General features: G+C 35.4%; 1 protein-coding gene across 2 annotated transcripts in view; it reads right to left on the bottom strand.

Moving 5' to 3' along the window:
• Positions 1 to 3,731: 3,731 nt before the first annotated feature.
• Positions 3,732 to 17,689, bottom strand: part of LOC131072693 (DEAD-box ATP-dependent RNA helicase 28) — a 125,942-nt gene continuing 111,984 nt past the window's right edge. For both annotated transcript variants that reach the window (XM_058008925.2, XM_058008926.2), the window contains exon 19: positions 3,732 to 4,342. In XM_058008925.2, coding sequence (XP_057864908.2) covers positions 4,324 to 4,342 — 19 coding nt within the window. In that variant the 3' untranslated portion in view covers positions 3,732 to 4,323. The remainder of the gene's footprint in view (positions 4,343 to 17,689) is intronic.

Here is a 17,689-nt window from a genome sequence, read left to right on the forward strand (position 1 = left end):
CCCCAATTGTTCTTTATTTGTTATCTTTTTGAGTCAAAGAGGCAATGGCTATGCAGCGGACAAAATGGCCCGCGCATGCCATGCCTTCTCCATGGATGCCCCCCATGTCCTGACCGCACGGCACTGCACCGCCTTCCGTTCTCCTGCGCAAACGTCGGGAACGGCCAATCACTGTCCAATCAAACCGTACACTCAGTTCGATAAGTTAAATATTTAATTTTTTTATTTTTATTTATTTTAATGTAATTGTATTATAATATACAATTATGTGATTTTAACATATATGTAAATTTTAATAATATTATTTTTTAACTTTTTAAAATACATTAGGTAAATAACAGTTTAATTTTTTAATTATATATTTCTATTTTTAATAATAAATTTAATTTAAAAATAAAAGTAAAAAAGTTGTAATTAAGTAAAAATATGTGTAACTAATATAAAAATTTAACACATATATTAAAAAAATTATTAATATAACTTAAAAATAAAAGAATAATATAATTAAAAAGAAGCTTTAAAAAATATGTGTAACTTGGTTAAATATTTTTAACTTAGTTACTTAGTTCCTTTTATTTTTAGTTTAGTAAATTTTTGATATTTCTTAACTTAAAAATGTGTAACTTAGTTACTTAAATATTTTTAACTAAGTAACTTAGTTACTTTTAGTTTATTTTTTAATTTTTTTTTAACTTAAATATGTGTAACTAATCATTAATTTTAACTTACATATGTTAAAATCGCTTAAGTAGTTATATATTATGGATGTTAAAATTTTACATTACTTACACATATTTTAATTTTATTTTTAAGTTATATTAATATTTTTTTAATATATATGTTAAATTTGTATATTTTGTATATTAGTTACATAGTCTTAATTACACATATTTTTACTTTTATTTTTAAATGAAAAAATATCAAAAATATACATTTTTGGTCATGTGTTTACAATAGATATGAACTTTAAATACAGATGTGGTGTATGGTACTTCATAGAAACATCTATTGATCATGTAATCATATGTTTCTATAATATGATTCCCTGAGGAGAATAACATTTCACAATCCATCATTTGCCGAGTCTATTTACTAAACTTAATTGTCATGTACTCTAACTCGAAACTTCTTTGAAGGTTGATGTTTGATCTATAAACATTTTAATCATTATCTTTGCTCTAATATTAGGATTTATAATACATACGAACTATACAATAGACCTATAATATCATATGTTAGCATCGTGTTTATTTAGTCCCCATGAAAAGTTCAATTTTATATACCTAGATATATTTTTTGTTATCAATTTTAAAAGAACAAGCATTTAAGTTACATATATATCTTATGAACATGAATTAAAAACTCCAAGTGATAGTATTTTTTTCCTTTAATCCTGGTACATGTCTGACATGTTGAATAGTTCTTACTACTCCATCAAACATCTTGACTCTGACACATATTTTTGATATTTTTTCATTTAAAAATAAAAGTAAAAATATGTGTAATTAAGTATATGTAACTAATATACAAAATATACAAATTTAACATATATATTTAAAAAATATTAATATAACTTAAAAATAAAATTAAAAAATGTGTAAGTAATGTAAAATTTTAACATCCATAATATATAACTAATTAAGCGATTTTAACATATGTAAGTTAAAATTAATTATTAGTTACACATATTTAAGTTAAAAAAAAATTTAAAAATAAACTAAAAGTAACTAAGTTACTTAGTTAAAAATATTTAAGTAACTAAGTTACACATATTTAAGTTAAGAAATATCAAAAATTTGCTAAACTAAAAATAAAAGGAACTAAGTAACTAAGTTAGTTAAAAATATTTAACCAAGTTACACAAATTTTTTATATTTTTTAAAGCTTCTTTTTAATTATATTATACTTTTATTTTTAAGTTATATTAATAATTTTTTTAATATATGTGTTAAATTTTTATATTAGTTACACATATTTTTACTTAATCACAACTTTTTTACTTTTATTTTTAAATTAAATTTATTATTAAAAAAAGAAATATATAATTAAAAAATTAAACTGTTATTTACCTAATGTATTTTAAAAAGTTAAAAAATAATATTATTAAAATTTACATATATGTTAAAATCACATAATTATATATTAGAATACAATTATATTAAAATAAATAAAAATAAAAAAATTAAATATATAACTTATCGAGCTGATGGATTGATGGTGGTGGACGTGTACGGTTTGATTGGACAGTGATTGGCCGTTCCCGACGTTTGCGCAGGAGGACGGAAGGCGGTGCAGTACCGTGCGGTCAGGACATGGGGGGCATCCATGGAGAAGGCATGGCATGCGCGGGCCATTTTGTCCGCTGCATAGCCATTGCCAATCAAAGATGGGGCCATGACAGGTTCCCTCCTCTTGTCCCATAATAATACCAAAACTCCTATCATGAAGCTTTGGGGTCTGATCTTTTTTATCAAAAACTTTCTTCACCCTAGTTTGATGTAATGTGATATTATGCACCATATCTTCTCTCTACTCCTCAATATTACTCAAGTACATGATCCTTTTCTCCAAAGAACTTTGAAATTGTTGGTCCTTTATGACAATTTGTAACTTAGTGGCAGACAACTCCAAAGGTAGCGGCAAAGCACTACCAGTGCCATACACAAACTCAAAAGGAGACATCCCTATTTCTCTTTTTGGTGTAATCCTATCTGTCCATAAAGCTTCATATAATTTCATATGCCAATTCCTTGGACTCTCATCCACTAGCTTCCTCATAATAGAAACCAAGTTCTTATTGCTAGATTCATTGTGTCCATCATCCCCTTGAGGATAGTAGTCAGATGAATGAGCCAGGGCAATCCCATATTCATAACGAAAGAGGACAACTTTAGAAGAGGACAAATTTAATGTATTATCTATTACTAGTTTTCATAGTAGTGGTCTGGGTTGCATGTTAACAATGCTCATATAGGTGATACCAATTCATACTAGCACAATGGCATAACCAAGTTGCATTCCCACCAGATCTTCATGTCAAGACTCGTATAGATGTTCAAAATAACCTACACCATTAACATTTAAGTTCATATTATGGCAGTGTCAAAATTTGATGCAAAGCGTCATTATTTATGACTCGCACCCAATCATTTGTTCAAGGCAGCTATAAGGTCAAAGATTTCGATACAGATATAGTTACAGAGGTGATAAATAAAATATGGTACTAATGTGATATAAACCCATTCATATGAACAGGTATAATAGAAACCGACAACATATAGAACAGCATTGGCAGTAACCTCATACGTAAGATAGACTCTTGTGGTGTACCTTATTGGTTAGTTTTCTGTTCTGTTCATGGGTCTATTATTTCAAGTTTAGAACAGATTCCAAATCCATATTATAGAAACTAAGAAATTAGATCAGCCCTCAGCTGCCAGTAATGAATTTTGCACAAGGATTTATTCTCAATTAAATTTCATGCATATACAATTACAAATCTATTTTTGGTTCTGATTCCCATTCCAAACTAGGTTCTCAAATGGATATGCCTTTTGACGATGAAGTAGATTTGTGTAATTATAATTGTAATGCCACATAGCCACTTACCTATATATGTAGAAGACATGAAAGCTTGAATTCATGTGCGATAACTATAAACTGTACTCCCCTTAAAATGCGAAAATGAAGCATAATCAAGAAACAAATACACAATTTAGCTTACACTGGAGAATTCCACAAGCTCGTACAGTTCTCTATTGATACACTCAAAATTATCAAAATTTGCTAATTATTACAAAATTTCTGGTGAACATACAAAAAGTTGTGATTTTACAACTTCCAGGAAATGGATGCTTCCTGGCCTACTAGGTTTAAGGATTTCCCGCAAGAAACAAACCCAATGTATAATTATGTGATGGGCTTCCAAATCAAGGTGAAGCTCAAATATATTCCAACAGCATTGAACCATATAAGATGGAAGAATGGTTGAACCATGACCATACACAAGTGACAAACGTGTCTTCACAGTAGAATGACTAATAACTACAAGTAATAAATGGAGTATGATCATGCGGATATTATAAACTTTTCACTCCTCAGTAGCATGAAATGCAACAGTCTCTATTGCATGTGTTCTTTTTCAAGCCACTAGATTGTGAGGAAAGTACCACAAGCCAACCACCGTAAGTAATTGCAAAGCTGGAAAAATTACAAGCTCCAAATACATGCTGCTAAAGGTGTAGAAAAATATTTGAAGCTACTACATGAGCAAGTGATGTTACAAAATTGGGGACGTGCATGTCCACTCCAGTCTTCTGATGTCTATTTTCGCCGCTTGTACCTGTACAAATCAGCCAAATTCAAATTGTTAAGATCAGACTGTAGAATCAAATTGCAGAATAATAGAAGACAATGAATAACCTCTGTATGCATCCACAGCTCAGATAAAAAGGCCAAAAAATAATTTTATTTTATGATGGACTTTCAAAAAAACATTTTGTTATCTTCAATAAATGAACAAAGGTCCAAATAGTAGATCAATGAAATTTTCCAATAAAAGATCACCAGCTGCATATACAAACCTAATAACCCATAAATAATCTACAAAATGACACAACCATGTAAGCAAGGATTATCATTAGTCAATGAACCAATCAATATAAGAAAAAGAAATCCTATCATCACACAGTCCAAACTCCGAAGAATTGGCATAAATATTCAAATAGCAAAACAACTAAGTAAATATTGTCTCATACATTCAATGGATATTATGTAATATATTCACAGAAAAGCAACATAGCAGTGTAACAAAATAAACTTAATTGGATACCTTCCGTTCTATGAATCAATGGTATGTTTAGGTTTAACAGAACTAAATTTCTTTCTCCTGATCCATAACACAATAATTCACAATTGCAGGATTGATACTTAAAGAGATTATATGTAAAGGCCAAAAGTAATACATATGCAATATGGGCTGAGCAATTAACAAGGGCAGTAACTTTGAACCAGTACCCTACAAAGTAAACCAGTTACCCTGAGAATTAAAAACTAATCCTTCAAATTTCCTGGATAAGGAGTGAATAATTTTATTGGACGGTGAATGGGGAAACCCAATGATGAGTAACCCAATGACGAGTATCTAGGATGACTGGCATCCCCTACACAATCATTTCTAAGACACAAAAAACGGCTGCACAAAAAATACAAACAAAAAGCAATATTTTATCAACTAATGACACTAGAGAAATGCCAATGCATCATATTTAATATGATGTCATATTGACCATTAACATCATGTTTTCACTCAAATAAACTCACTACAATTCCATTCACAAGAGGCAGAAATTGAAGCGGATATTTTGTATGCAACCTTCATTTCACGGAGGTGTTCTCTAAACAGCATATCATGCAATCTAAGCACATTAGAATCTTCTTTTCTGTGCTTTTTTGGAACAATAATAAATTAATAATTTATAATGTGTTTCCTTTGAGGTATGCAGATATACATTGCATTTTGAGCCTACTCTCGAGAAATTATCATCTAAGCAATTCTAGCTATAGCATTTCTCAAGGGTAAGTAACCAGCTTAGGAGCATTCCCAATGAATCTCCCAACTTCTAAAGGAATGACACAACACAACCCTCCCTCAATGACACATCCCAGTTGAGAAGGAATGTAACCGAGGCAAACAACAAAGTTCTTAAAACTAATAGGACAACAGAAACAACCAGGTACTTAAATGCAAATTACCCCTCAACAACACATTCCATGCAAAACTGGATAGGAATCTAAACTATAAAAAGACGTAAATTTCCAGAAATCGTAAGATAAACAAACCAACGAAGTACTTGAGTGCAAATATATGCTGAAACAGCACAAGTCATCTTAATAACAATCTAATCTAGGCAACAAGAGGCAACAAGCAAAATTTATAAAGATAATAAATAGGAGAAAAGAATCAACCAGCTACCTGAATGTAATATAACATAATAACCCTATCCCCTAGGATGGGCATCCCTTGCAACTCTGAAAAGAAATCTAATTTATGAAAATAGATTAATTCCTACAAATGGTAGAATAAAAGAACCAATCAAATACATTGATACGAATAAACTAAGTTAACAGTTCGGGTTTGGGTACGCAAACCTGGTACGTGGGTACAGGCAAAAAAATTTGGCCCTTGGGTTTGGGTTCATCCATATATATCTATAGATACACACATATATACATATACATACATACACACACACACACATATACATTATACATACACACACACATACACATATATACATATATATACATACATACACACATATATAAATATGCATACATACATACTGTTAAGTTCTTTCAAAATTCTGTGATCAAAATAGAAGAGATGGAGATATGATCTGAAAGTTGTATTTTATCTGCTATAGCGTGTTTTAAAGATGCACCACACTTATCAATTTCGGTGTGTGCATCCTCCTCAATGTAAGCATGCTATATAAGTGGATGAGGGGTTACGTAGTGAAGAGATATGTCTTCCCACGTGGGAAGACACATCTCTTCCCTACATACCTCTCACCACAATATATAAACTAGTCACCGTTTACTTACCCGATCGGAAGGAATGCGACATGTTTGAGAATCGCTTTACCACCCGATACCATGAACGGTGTAACCGTTGGTCAAACGCGATAAGTTAACTTTGGTTTTATTTATCATTAGTTAACGTTAACATATTAGTATATGTAATCAAATTAATATATATATATATATATATATATATATATATATATATATATATATATATATATATATATATATATATATATATCGGAAGCATGAAATAGTACAACCGACGTTACAAAATTAACACTCCCTCTTAACTAGGGAGGACACATTTAATGTTAGAAAAAACATCACAATTCATCCATTGATTGTGAAGAGAGGAGATATCACACCATAGTGACATTCAGAGATATGGTTCAACAATGAATATCAAGTCTCATGATACTCACCATAACTCATAGTTATCAAGGTATGTGCACTGGCATCAAGTCACATGACGCCTACCATACTGATAATGATTTCATGGCATGTCCACGAATATTATGTTTATAATATTCACCATGAAGATCTCTATCATAATTATGGTTTATTTAATGATATCAACCAACAGATATCTACCATAATGTCTCAGAGATATATATACTATCATGACATGTCCACAGATATCAAGTCACATGATATCCATCAAGATAGTTAAATTGATAATTGTAAAATCGCCACCTTACAATATCAATTTGAAACAAGTGTTCATTATTGAAAAGTCGTCACCCTTCAATAATGTTGACAGAAGGCCCATGCAATCATGGAGTCACACACATGACAAATAAAAGAGTTTACACACTAACCATCTTTAAATATATTAGTATATCAGAATAAATGAGACTATCTCTCAATATTAAATAACATTTTCAACCATACCAAGTTTATCTCTAAAGTGTTCAATCTTGATCCTAGAGAGAGGCTTGGTAAGAATGTCTGCAATCTGATCACCTGTACTAATATAATTCAGTCGGATCACATTGCTTTCCACCATATCTCGAACATAGTAATAAGGAATCTCAATGTGTTTAGAGCTGTCATGAAATACTGGATTCATTGAAAGCTTGATGCAACTCTGATTGTCATAGTAGATGACAGAAGGATTTAAGGGCTGACCAAATAATCCTACAAACAATTTCCGGAGCCATACAGCTTCTCTTGCTCCCATGGAGGCTGCAATGTATTCAACTTCTGTAGAACTCTAAGCAACTGAAGACTGTTTTCTACATATCCATGAGATCATTCCTAATCCTAAACTGAAGCAACATCCTGATGTGCTTTTCCTGTCAACTATGCTTCCAGCCCAATCAGAATCAGTGAATCCATGTAGGTCAAGTTCTACATGTTTATATTTCAAACCAAAACCAATAGTTCCTCGAAGATATCTCAGAATATGCTTTGCAGCAACAAGATGTATTTTCCTAGGTTCACACATGAACTGACTTAGTGCATTTACAGCATAACATATATCAGGTCTTGTCTTTACCAAATACATCAGAGATCCAATAATCTGTCTATAGAGTGTAGGATCTACAAACTCTGATTCTGCAGTTGTTTCCTTTAGCTTGTGCAGATTTGTCTCCATAGGTGTGGTCATGGATCTACAATCCAACATTCTAAATCTCTTGAGTATACCAATGGTGTATTTTCCTTGATTAAGGATTATACCTGCTGCCAAACTTCCAATCCAAGGAAGTAGTGAAGAATTTCTAAATCTTTCATATCAAACTCAGAGGCTAATTCTTTCCTACATCGAGAAATACAATTATCCTCTCTTGTGATTAGTAGATCATCAACATAAAGAATAAGAATTAATAATTCACCATTGATTACCTTGTAGTAGAGATTTGGATCTGCTTCATTTTTGAAAAACCCTAATTCCAAAAGATAGTGATCAATTGTTTCATACCATGCTCTGGGGGCCAGTTTCAGTCCATAAAGAGCTTTCTTTAATCTGCAGACATGTGATTCAGCCTTATGAATCACGAAACCTTCAGGTTGCTCCAAATAAACTTCTTCTTCAATCTTACCATTCAGAAAAGCAGTCTTGACATCCATTTGATGGACTTTCCATCCTTTAGATGCTGCAATAGCCAAAACTGCTCGGACAGGAGTGTATCTGGCAACAGGAGCAAATGTCTCTTCATAGTCAATACCTTCTTTCTGTGAGAAACCTCTGGCAACAAACCTTGCTTTGTGCTTCTCAATGCTGCCATCTGCTGCATGTTTGATTTTGAAGAGCCATTTAGAAGATACCACATATTTGCCTTTAGGCCTAGGCACAATATCTCAAACATCATTTTTCAGAATTGACTAATACTCTTCTGACATAGCATCTTTCCAAACTTGATGCTTGAGCACATCTCCAACACAGGAAGGTTTTGCATCAATGATCTCACTTATCAAGGCAATATAACTGGAAAATAGGTTAGGTCTCTTACTTTCTCTTAAGGTCCCCTTTGGAGCAGCATAATTTTCAACTTCTTGAAGCATCTTTTTAGCCCAAAGTGGTCTCTTCCTAGTTTCAAGATAATTTTCTTCTAAAGGTAAGCCTTGAACTTCATGCTCAGCATCTTCAGGGGTCTCCCTCTGAATCTCAAGGGTGGAATCCTCATCCAAGCTTGTAGGAGGATCTTGGTGTTCTAATTCATTAGAGCTTTTGGACTTCCTGAATGCTCTGTCTTCCTCAAAGATGACATCTCTGCTTAGTTCAATTTGTCTTTGACCAGGTATGTATATTTTGTAGGCTTTAGAGGTTTCACTGTACCCAACAAATACTCCTTTCTTTCTAGAAGGTTCTAACTTTGACCTCTTTTCTTTGGGGACATGAATATAGACTGGACACCCAAAGATCCGGAAATGACTTATGTCAGGTTTGTTGCCAATAAAGGCTTCTTCAGGGGTTTTATTGTCAAGAAGAGAATGAGGACATCTATTCTGAATGTACACAGTTGTCCTAGATGCTTCAACCCAAAATGAGGTTTCTATATTTTGGTCAAACAACATAGTCCTAGCAGCTTCTACTATAGTCCTATTCTTTCTTTCAGCTACCCCATTTTGTTGTGGGTTATAAGGTACAATTAACAACCTCTTAATCCCAGCATTTATACAATAATCTTTAAACATATCAAAAGTGTATTCCCCCCCATCGTCTGTTCTTAAGGTTATGATTTTCTTACCTGTCATATTTTTTGCAAGAGCTTTGAATTCCTTAAATTTAGAAAGGATTTCTTCAAACTCTTTGTACCTCAGAAAATATATCCAAGTCTTCCTAGAATAATCATCTACAAATATTACATAATATAAAAATCCCCCTAATGAGGGTACAGACATGTGTCCACATAAATCAGAATGAACTAATTCTAATACATTTTTGGATTTACTGTTGCTAGAATTAAAAGACCCTTTAGTATTCTTTCCCAAGGCACACCCTTTGCAGGCTCCTTCAGATTTTTGACTTAGCTTGGGTAAGCCGATCACCATCTTCTCTATCTTAGGTAGGGCATGGAAATGAAGGTGCCCTAATCTTCTGTGCCAAAGTCATTCAAATCTGGAGTCTCATGAATCAAGGCTAGAGGTGGAGTGGTGCAAAGTTTGTAGAGGCTCCCTTGTCTTACTCCAATGGTGTGGCCTTTCTTGATGGTGGAGTTCTTTAGCCAAGCAAGTACCTTTCCTTCCATAAAGGTTAATCTGTAACCCTTATCTTCAAGTGCAGAAACTGAGACAAGGTTTCTCTTTATTCCAGGTACAAATAGATCTCCAATCAGCTGTAGGGATATGCTTGACTTTAGGTTGATATTGCAGGTTCCTATTCCCATAACTGGATAATTTGAGTCATCACCAATTGTCACTTCTTCATTTGAACTTTCCACAAGTGTATCTAGGTGCTCACGAAATCCAGTGATGTGTCGAGATGCTATGTTGTCAATCACCCATGTGTTGAAACTGGAGGTGACTTGACTAGAGAGGGCTGAGTAGAAGACTAGCTTCTCGGAATTACTCCCTTTCTTAATTTCTGCCATTGAAGCTTGTTGTTTGATCCTGTCTGGACACTTCATTGCATAGTGCCCATGTTGGTCACATCTGAAACATTGTACTTCAGAAATGTCTCTCTTCTTCTTTGGAGACCTCTTCCCATTTGAGTTGTTGTCCCTCTTTCTCTTAAAGTTGTTCTTCTTTCCTTTCTTGTGAGAATTAGAGTTTAGAACTTGAATGTCTTCATTACCATTGTTTTGTTTTATTCCTCTTGTGACAAGCTGAGATTCCTCTTGAATGCAATCTGTTTTCAATCTATCAAACTTAGGAAATTTAAAACGAGCACTGATTCCTTGAATGAACGATTCCCATGAGGTAGGAAGTCCATTTAGGGCCATCATAGCAAGTTCTTTGTTGTCTACTAGATGTCCAATAGTGGATAGTTGATCCCTAAGCTCAGTGGTCCTCAAGAAATAGGATGTAACTGTTTCTCCTTTATTCATCTTTATATGGTGTAGTTGATTCTTTAGGGTGAGAGCCCTCCTAGTGTTGTTGATTTCATAAATGTCAACTAGTGCTTTGAACATCTGAAAGGCCGTCTCATATTTAGAAATGACTGGTACAATGTGGTCTCTTACTGAATCCACAATTATCTTAAGGGCCTTCTCACTGTCCTTGCTCCACTGAATTTTCTTTGTATCATCAGAGGGTTTAGGAATTTCACTTTTGACATGGGAGTCAATTTTATTTTCTTTCAAAACAAGCATGATCCTGAATTTCCAAGATACAAAATTTGATGCTCCATCTAATCTATCTTCAAACCTAACTCCGGTTGCCATTAGGATTATGGGAATGTGATCTTAGTAAGAGTTTGGTGAAAGTTTATGAGATCGTTACAGAATTTCAATATGATCTTCCTTAACTTCGCTCTCATACCATGTTAAGTTCTTTCAAATTTTGTGATCAAAATAGAAGAGATGGAGATATGATCTAAAAGTTGTATTTTATCTGCTATAGCGTGTTTTAAAGATGCACCACACTTATCAATTTCGGTGTGTGCATCCTCCTCAATGTAAGCATGCTATATAAGTGGATGAGGGGTTACGTAGTGAAGAGACGTGTCTTCCCATGTGGGAAGACACGTCTCTTCCCTACGTACCTCTCACCACAATATATAAACTAGTCACCGTTTACTTACCCGATCAGAAGGAGTGCGACTTGTTTGAGAATCGCTTTACCACCCGATACCATGAACGGTGTAACCGTTGGTCAAACGCGATAAATTAACTTTGGTTTTATTTATCATTAGTTAACGTTAACATATTAGTATATGTAATCAAATTAATATATATATATATATATATATCGGAAGCATGAAATAGCACGACCAACGTTACAAAATTAACACATACACATACATACATACCAAGGTTACCCGGGAATGCATCCCCGGGCCTAAATCCCCCGTCCCCATCCCATGGACGTTTCGGAGATGTGGGGACGACTAGGGGACATCCCCACAGCGTCCCCAAAAAAGGCAGTTTCAGTAGAAAACGTCCCAAAAAAAGGGGACAGCGTCCCCAACCTCCGGGGATGTCCCCTCATCCCCAGGATGGTTAGGGACACCTATGACGTCCCCTAACCGTCTCGAGGACAGCCAGCTGTCCCCCTTTTCCCAGCACATTTAAAAAAAGACTCACGTACTTTAAAAAAATATTTTTTTATTTATTTTTGTGGGCCCCCACACCTCAGCAATAGTGCACATGTTTGCTACATTTCATACACATTGAACTACATATGTCGGTTCTAACTACAACAAGAAGTCTGGAAAACACTAGGATAGCTGCTGCAAACGATCTAGGCAGCAAGCACAACTCAATTTCACAAACCCCCAGAACTTGTTAATGCTTATGAAAGTGATTATAGGTCTACAACACTGTATTTTTCACTGATTTAAGGGGTAAACATGTCTAAATCATTGCCAAAAGCACTTAGAAATAATGAACAGCAGCCTGGTAATAAATTTCACAAACACTCAGAACTTGGTAGTGTGTAAAAACGTGGTTGCAAGTGTGTAACATTGGACTTTTCACTGATATGAAGGGTAAACAGGTCTGAATCATAGTCAAAAGCACTCAGAAATGTGAACAACAGTTTGGTAATCAATTTTACAAACACCCAAAACCTGGTAGTGCATAAAGAAGTAGTTGTAGGTCATAACAGTAATAGAATACTATCAAAATATCCTCCAACTAGAAAGAAATCAATGAACTACTTGCAAACAAGTGTTCGAATGATCAATGTCAAGTTTGGAAACCACTGTGCAAAGCTCAAACTTAACTGCAGGTCTGATATTCAACTGTTTGCAGGTCAAAACAGCTACAAAATTCATCAAACACCTTCCCAAAACATCAAAGAATACCTCCAAACATTACCCAGCAGCAACATACACCACTAACACCACCAAACAGCAACAAAGGGGCCAAGATATGCAGGGAATCATACATAGCGAATCACGCAAGGTCTACAAGAGGTGCGACCTGTACTGAGCTATACTTTTCAGGCTGGAAACCACTCATACTTGTTGTGACCTTTTCACACATCACCCCATTGCTAACGGGGACCCCCTCTTTTCCTGCTTTTTGCATTGTTAGGTTAGGGTTTTTGGCTGCTTAGTGGGCAATTTTGTGTTTCCCGTGCCCGAGTCTCGGAGTTTTGATCATGTCTAGTGCCGTTTAGGGTTTTTGAGGTTATAGGATCAAGTTGTAAACATTGATATTTTAATGATCCTAAATTTTGTCTAAGTGTCGACCGTCTTGAGCGTTAACGTGTTTTTAAACATGCACGTCGGTGATTTTAAAGTGCCAAAGTATTTTCAGATGTTTTGGAGTTGTTTTCTCGCTCCTAGGTATTATTCAGGTTGATTTTGTACTTTATCCCGACAAATTTCCTTGTGTTTCACTCAACTTTTTGGAAAATTTGCCTAAGTCCAATCAAGTTCTGAAGTTTTCTAGCGATTTTGAGTGGTTAAAATGTCAAATTCCCAAGGGAAATCCATATTCCAAGGGTTAGAAGGTCAAATTCCATGCTAGAGGTGTTTTTCCCCTCATATTCCGACTACCCATCCTTTTCCCCCACTCAAAATCCACACTACACATGGGTTTCCCCTGAAATCCATACTAGCTATGATTTTCCACCACTGTTTATCCATGCCTGGGTCGTTTTCGCCTGGAAGCATTAAAATTTGGCGCTATGTCAGGATTTTTCCAAACTGCCTTCGTTTTTCCACTGAGAGTGCGGACTATAGTGCGGATGAAGTTGAGAATGATTCCATGCCTGGGTCGATTTTCCACCAGGCTGTTTTGTGACAAGTTAAAGCAGATTTTTGTGCAGACTCTCAGTCCATACCCAAGTAGATTTTCCAATGAGAGCAATTTGATAAGTTTTGAGTCCGAATTTTCATCCAAACTGAGGTCGAAATTCCACCAAGGAGTATTTTTTGCAAATGAAGTGAATTTGGAGTGTGGATTCCTTGTCCATGTCCCCATCGATTTTCCCCTGGCCCGTTTTGTATGCATTTTGATGAGTTTGAGTATGGATTTTTGTCCATACTGGGATCGATTTTCCCTTGTGGGGAATTTTTTACGTTTTAAGTAATTTAAAATGGGATTTTTTAATCCCTACCCATATCGATTGTCCCCCAGAGGCTCAATTTTGACTTAAAATTGAAATATTTAATAAAAAAACCTCATTTTAATTGTTTTTAAATGATGATTGACAATTATTTAAAATTTTAAAAACAAAATTAAATAACTTGCGATGAGCATTTAATATTTCTACCCTTCTAGAAGCAAGTTAGTTTTACCAAACAAGTATATAAACAAGTGTTTTATCCCACATTGCTTGTGTGATGAAAGTGAGAGGCAAAAGCAAGTATAAGAGAGGAGTCTCCAGCAAAATTTTATTATTTAAGTTTGTCAAGTGTCTCCATGTTTAGCGATTTTTCTCTCTTATTGGCGAATTTTGGCGAAGTGTTGAAGTGAAGTGTTGGATTGAGGATTCTTTCCTCCTCCATTGCTGCCATTGAAGATCATTTCCAGATTTTCAATTTTTCCAAGTTTGGCGATTTTTGTTGAGGATGGCGATTTTTGTTGAGGATGGCGATTTTTGGTGTTTGAGGGCTTTGGCGATTTTATCCTCCATTGTTGCTTGTTGTCCCAGACCTTCATTGCAGCAGATTTGAGCTTGATTGAAGACATTTTCAAAATTTTCCAAAATGGCGCCATTGCTGGAAATTTCGATTTTTATTTGGCAAGTGTTTTGTGCCATTGTTTGGGGTGATTTCCTTCACACTTGGTGGCTGCCATCATTCCCAGCTTGCACATATTTTGCAGATCTGAGTTTGTCCTCCATTATTGCAGCTTGTTCAACCTCCATAGCTGGCTGGAAAGTTAATTTTCAAACTTATACCTTGTTCCCAGCTATTTTGTGCCTTTAAGAGATTTTATCCAAGGAGCTGATTGGAGGCATTTTCAATTAACTTTCAGAGTTATCCTCCATTGTTGCAGACCTGAAACTCCATTGTAGGGGTGTTGTCCTCAAAAAACAAATTTTTCCAGCCACCTATCTAGTTTGAAATTTCACTTAGGAAGCATTTTTGCTTCATTCCGAAGTCTATTTTTGAGTATTTTATCATTCCTAAGGGTGTTGGTAAGTCTGAAAACTTCATTTCCAGATTTGTCTTCAGACTAAGTTTTCATTGCCACCCCTACATATATGCTCAGATTTTCTTGTGTTTGCCTTGGAAGGTTAATTCTCATTAATTTATGCATATCTGGATGATTACAACATGTTTTAAAAGTTTAATTTTCAGGTTGTCTTCAGATTTTGTTGACCTCTATTGTTGACTACGGAAGGTGTCCTCAGACCTACTTTGTGTGAAAGCACATTCTTTCACACCTTTCCTTAGTCATCGTTGATCCAGTATACTCCTTTGCACTTTAGTTTGCACAATTTCTAAGTATAAGGAGGTATTAATGAATTTTATAGAGGGTTTCCATGCTCTAGCGTTGTCACATTTTGAATCTAATTGTCAAGATCTATGAAGAGTGTGGACTATTTTCCTAACTTTATGCTCTAATTAGCTTAAACTCTTTAGAAAGTCAGGAATTTTATTTAATTAGCTTAATTAGTGTGGACTATGTCGAAGTCTGAATTTAAGGAAAGGAAAGAACTACTGAAGATACTGGAGACTGGATTCTATCCAGAGCTCAAGATTTCATCTAGATGGAAGGAGATCACAGATACAAACATGCATTTCCTAGACATGAACCAGATGCAACAGCGGATGTTCGGAGTCAGAAATCAAATCCCTTCCCTGGCATATGTGAACATTATGAAGAATGGTATTTTTCATGCCGCTGGATTTCCACAATCCATACAGTGCAGTGAGCTTATCTTGGAGTGTGCACGATGTTATGATCCTCTCACGTGAATGATCAAAACTCCTAAGGGCGTTGTCATTGCCTACCTTGTTGAGGATGTTATTACTGAGGTGTTCGAAATTCCATGCGGAACAGAGATGAAGGATGTGACCAAGGATGAATATAAAAAGCGGTACACGAAGATGGGTGCCTGCAAGAATATGATAAACAAAGAGTGGATGATTGAGCCTAGGCTTCATCATTCCAAGGCTCCCAAGACACTCATGTGCACAGACTTCAAAGAGGAGTATAGTGACTTGATATTCCTACTCAACAGAGTGATGGGGATGCCGCAATATTCGATGGATGGATGTTCTATTTCATCCAGGATTGTCTTAGAGGGACATTGGTAAATTGGTCTAAGATTATAAGTGCCAATCTAGACTTTCAGCTGAGGAATGTAGAGCGGTCCAAGTCATTCGCCATGACTTCTTACCTGGTATACCTGCTTGCACGGTTTGTTTCATACAAAGGATTGATATGCAAAGGTGAAGTCGGGAATGGGCAAGGACAATTCATGAGTCATGAATGCTACGCTCACTTGAGCATGTACAGAATTGAAGACTATAAGAGAGTGAATGATGTATTCACTATGTACATCACGCGGATGCTGCAAAGTGGAATCCACAGAAGATTGTCCAAGGAGGCAACAGAGCTAATAGAGAAATATGGATCGTGGTATATTCAGTTTCCCACTTTCACGTACCTTAGGATTCATGGGTTTCAATCCAAACCCTACAGACTTCCTAAGTATCCGACCGACAGAATGATCTTGTTGGCAGTGGTGAAACAGCTTCTAGAGTTTGATGTCATTCAAAGAGAGAAGCATAGAACAGGCATGACATTCCCTATTTCAGTTGGGAAGACATCAAAGGTTTGTCAATCTGCCTTAGCCGCCAGCACTGCGAGTGAGGAGCTTGCATTCTATCGATTTGCTCCCTTCAAGAAAAGAGAAAGATTTGATCCAGATAAGAACGTTGGAAGGATCAGGGGAGAGAAGTTCATCCACAAAGTAGACATAGAAGATTATTGGGCCAACTTGATGGACGAGCAAGCAATAAAGAGACGAATGTGGTCCAGAATGTCAGTGGATTTCATGAAGAAATGTGGACTTTTCCTCATTCCTGATCAAGTGTTAGATGACAGGGATCATACGCATCCACAGTATGAGAATGAAATGAAGAAGGATCTCCTATTCCCAAATTGGTCAAAGTCAAAAGAGATTGACCTGAATGTATTGATGAGAGAGATCTTGAGTTTCTCCCATGCAGATGAATAAGTTAGTTGATATGGGTGTTCCCTTCACTTATGAAAAGATGAAGCCGAAAGAGTCTACTTTCGAGGATGATCAGAGGACTATCAGTGATGTTAGGATTTATGCAGACGGAGAGAGTCAAGCTCCCAAGAGAAGGAAGAACACGTCAGGAGAAGTCAAGGCCAGAGGGAAGAAGATTGAGGAGGTGAAGAAGAAGAAACAGAAGACTATCATTCCTCCACCTACCACTCCTTCACCACCTCTCAATGTCTCATCAATTAAGGTGATTGAAATAACAGAACAGAACAAGGAAACCCAACAGTGTTCCAACACAGTGATACTACCAGAGAATATTCAGAAGTTACATGCCACAGCG

Source organism: Cryptomeria japonica, chromosome 5 (genome assembly GCF_030272615.1).
Source record: "Cryptomeria japonica chromosome 5, Sugi_1.0, whole genome shotgun sequence".
NCBI lineage: Eukaryota > Viridiplantae > Streptophyta > Pinopsida > Cupressales > Cupressaceae > Cryptomeria > Cryptomeria japonica.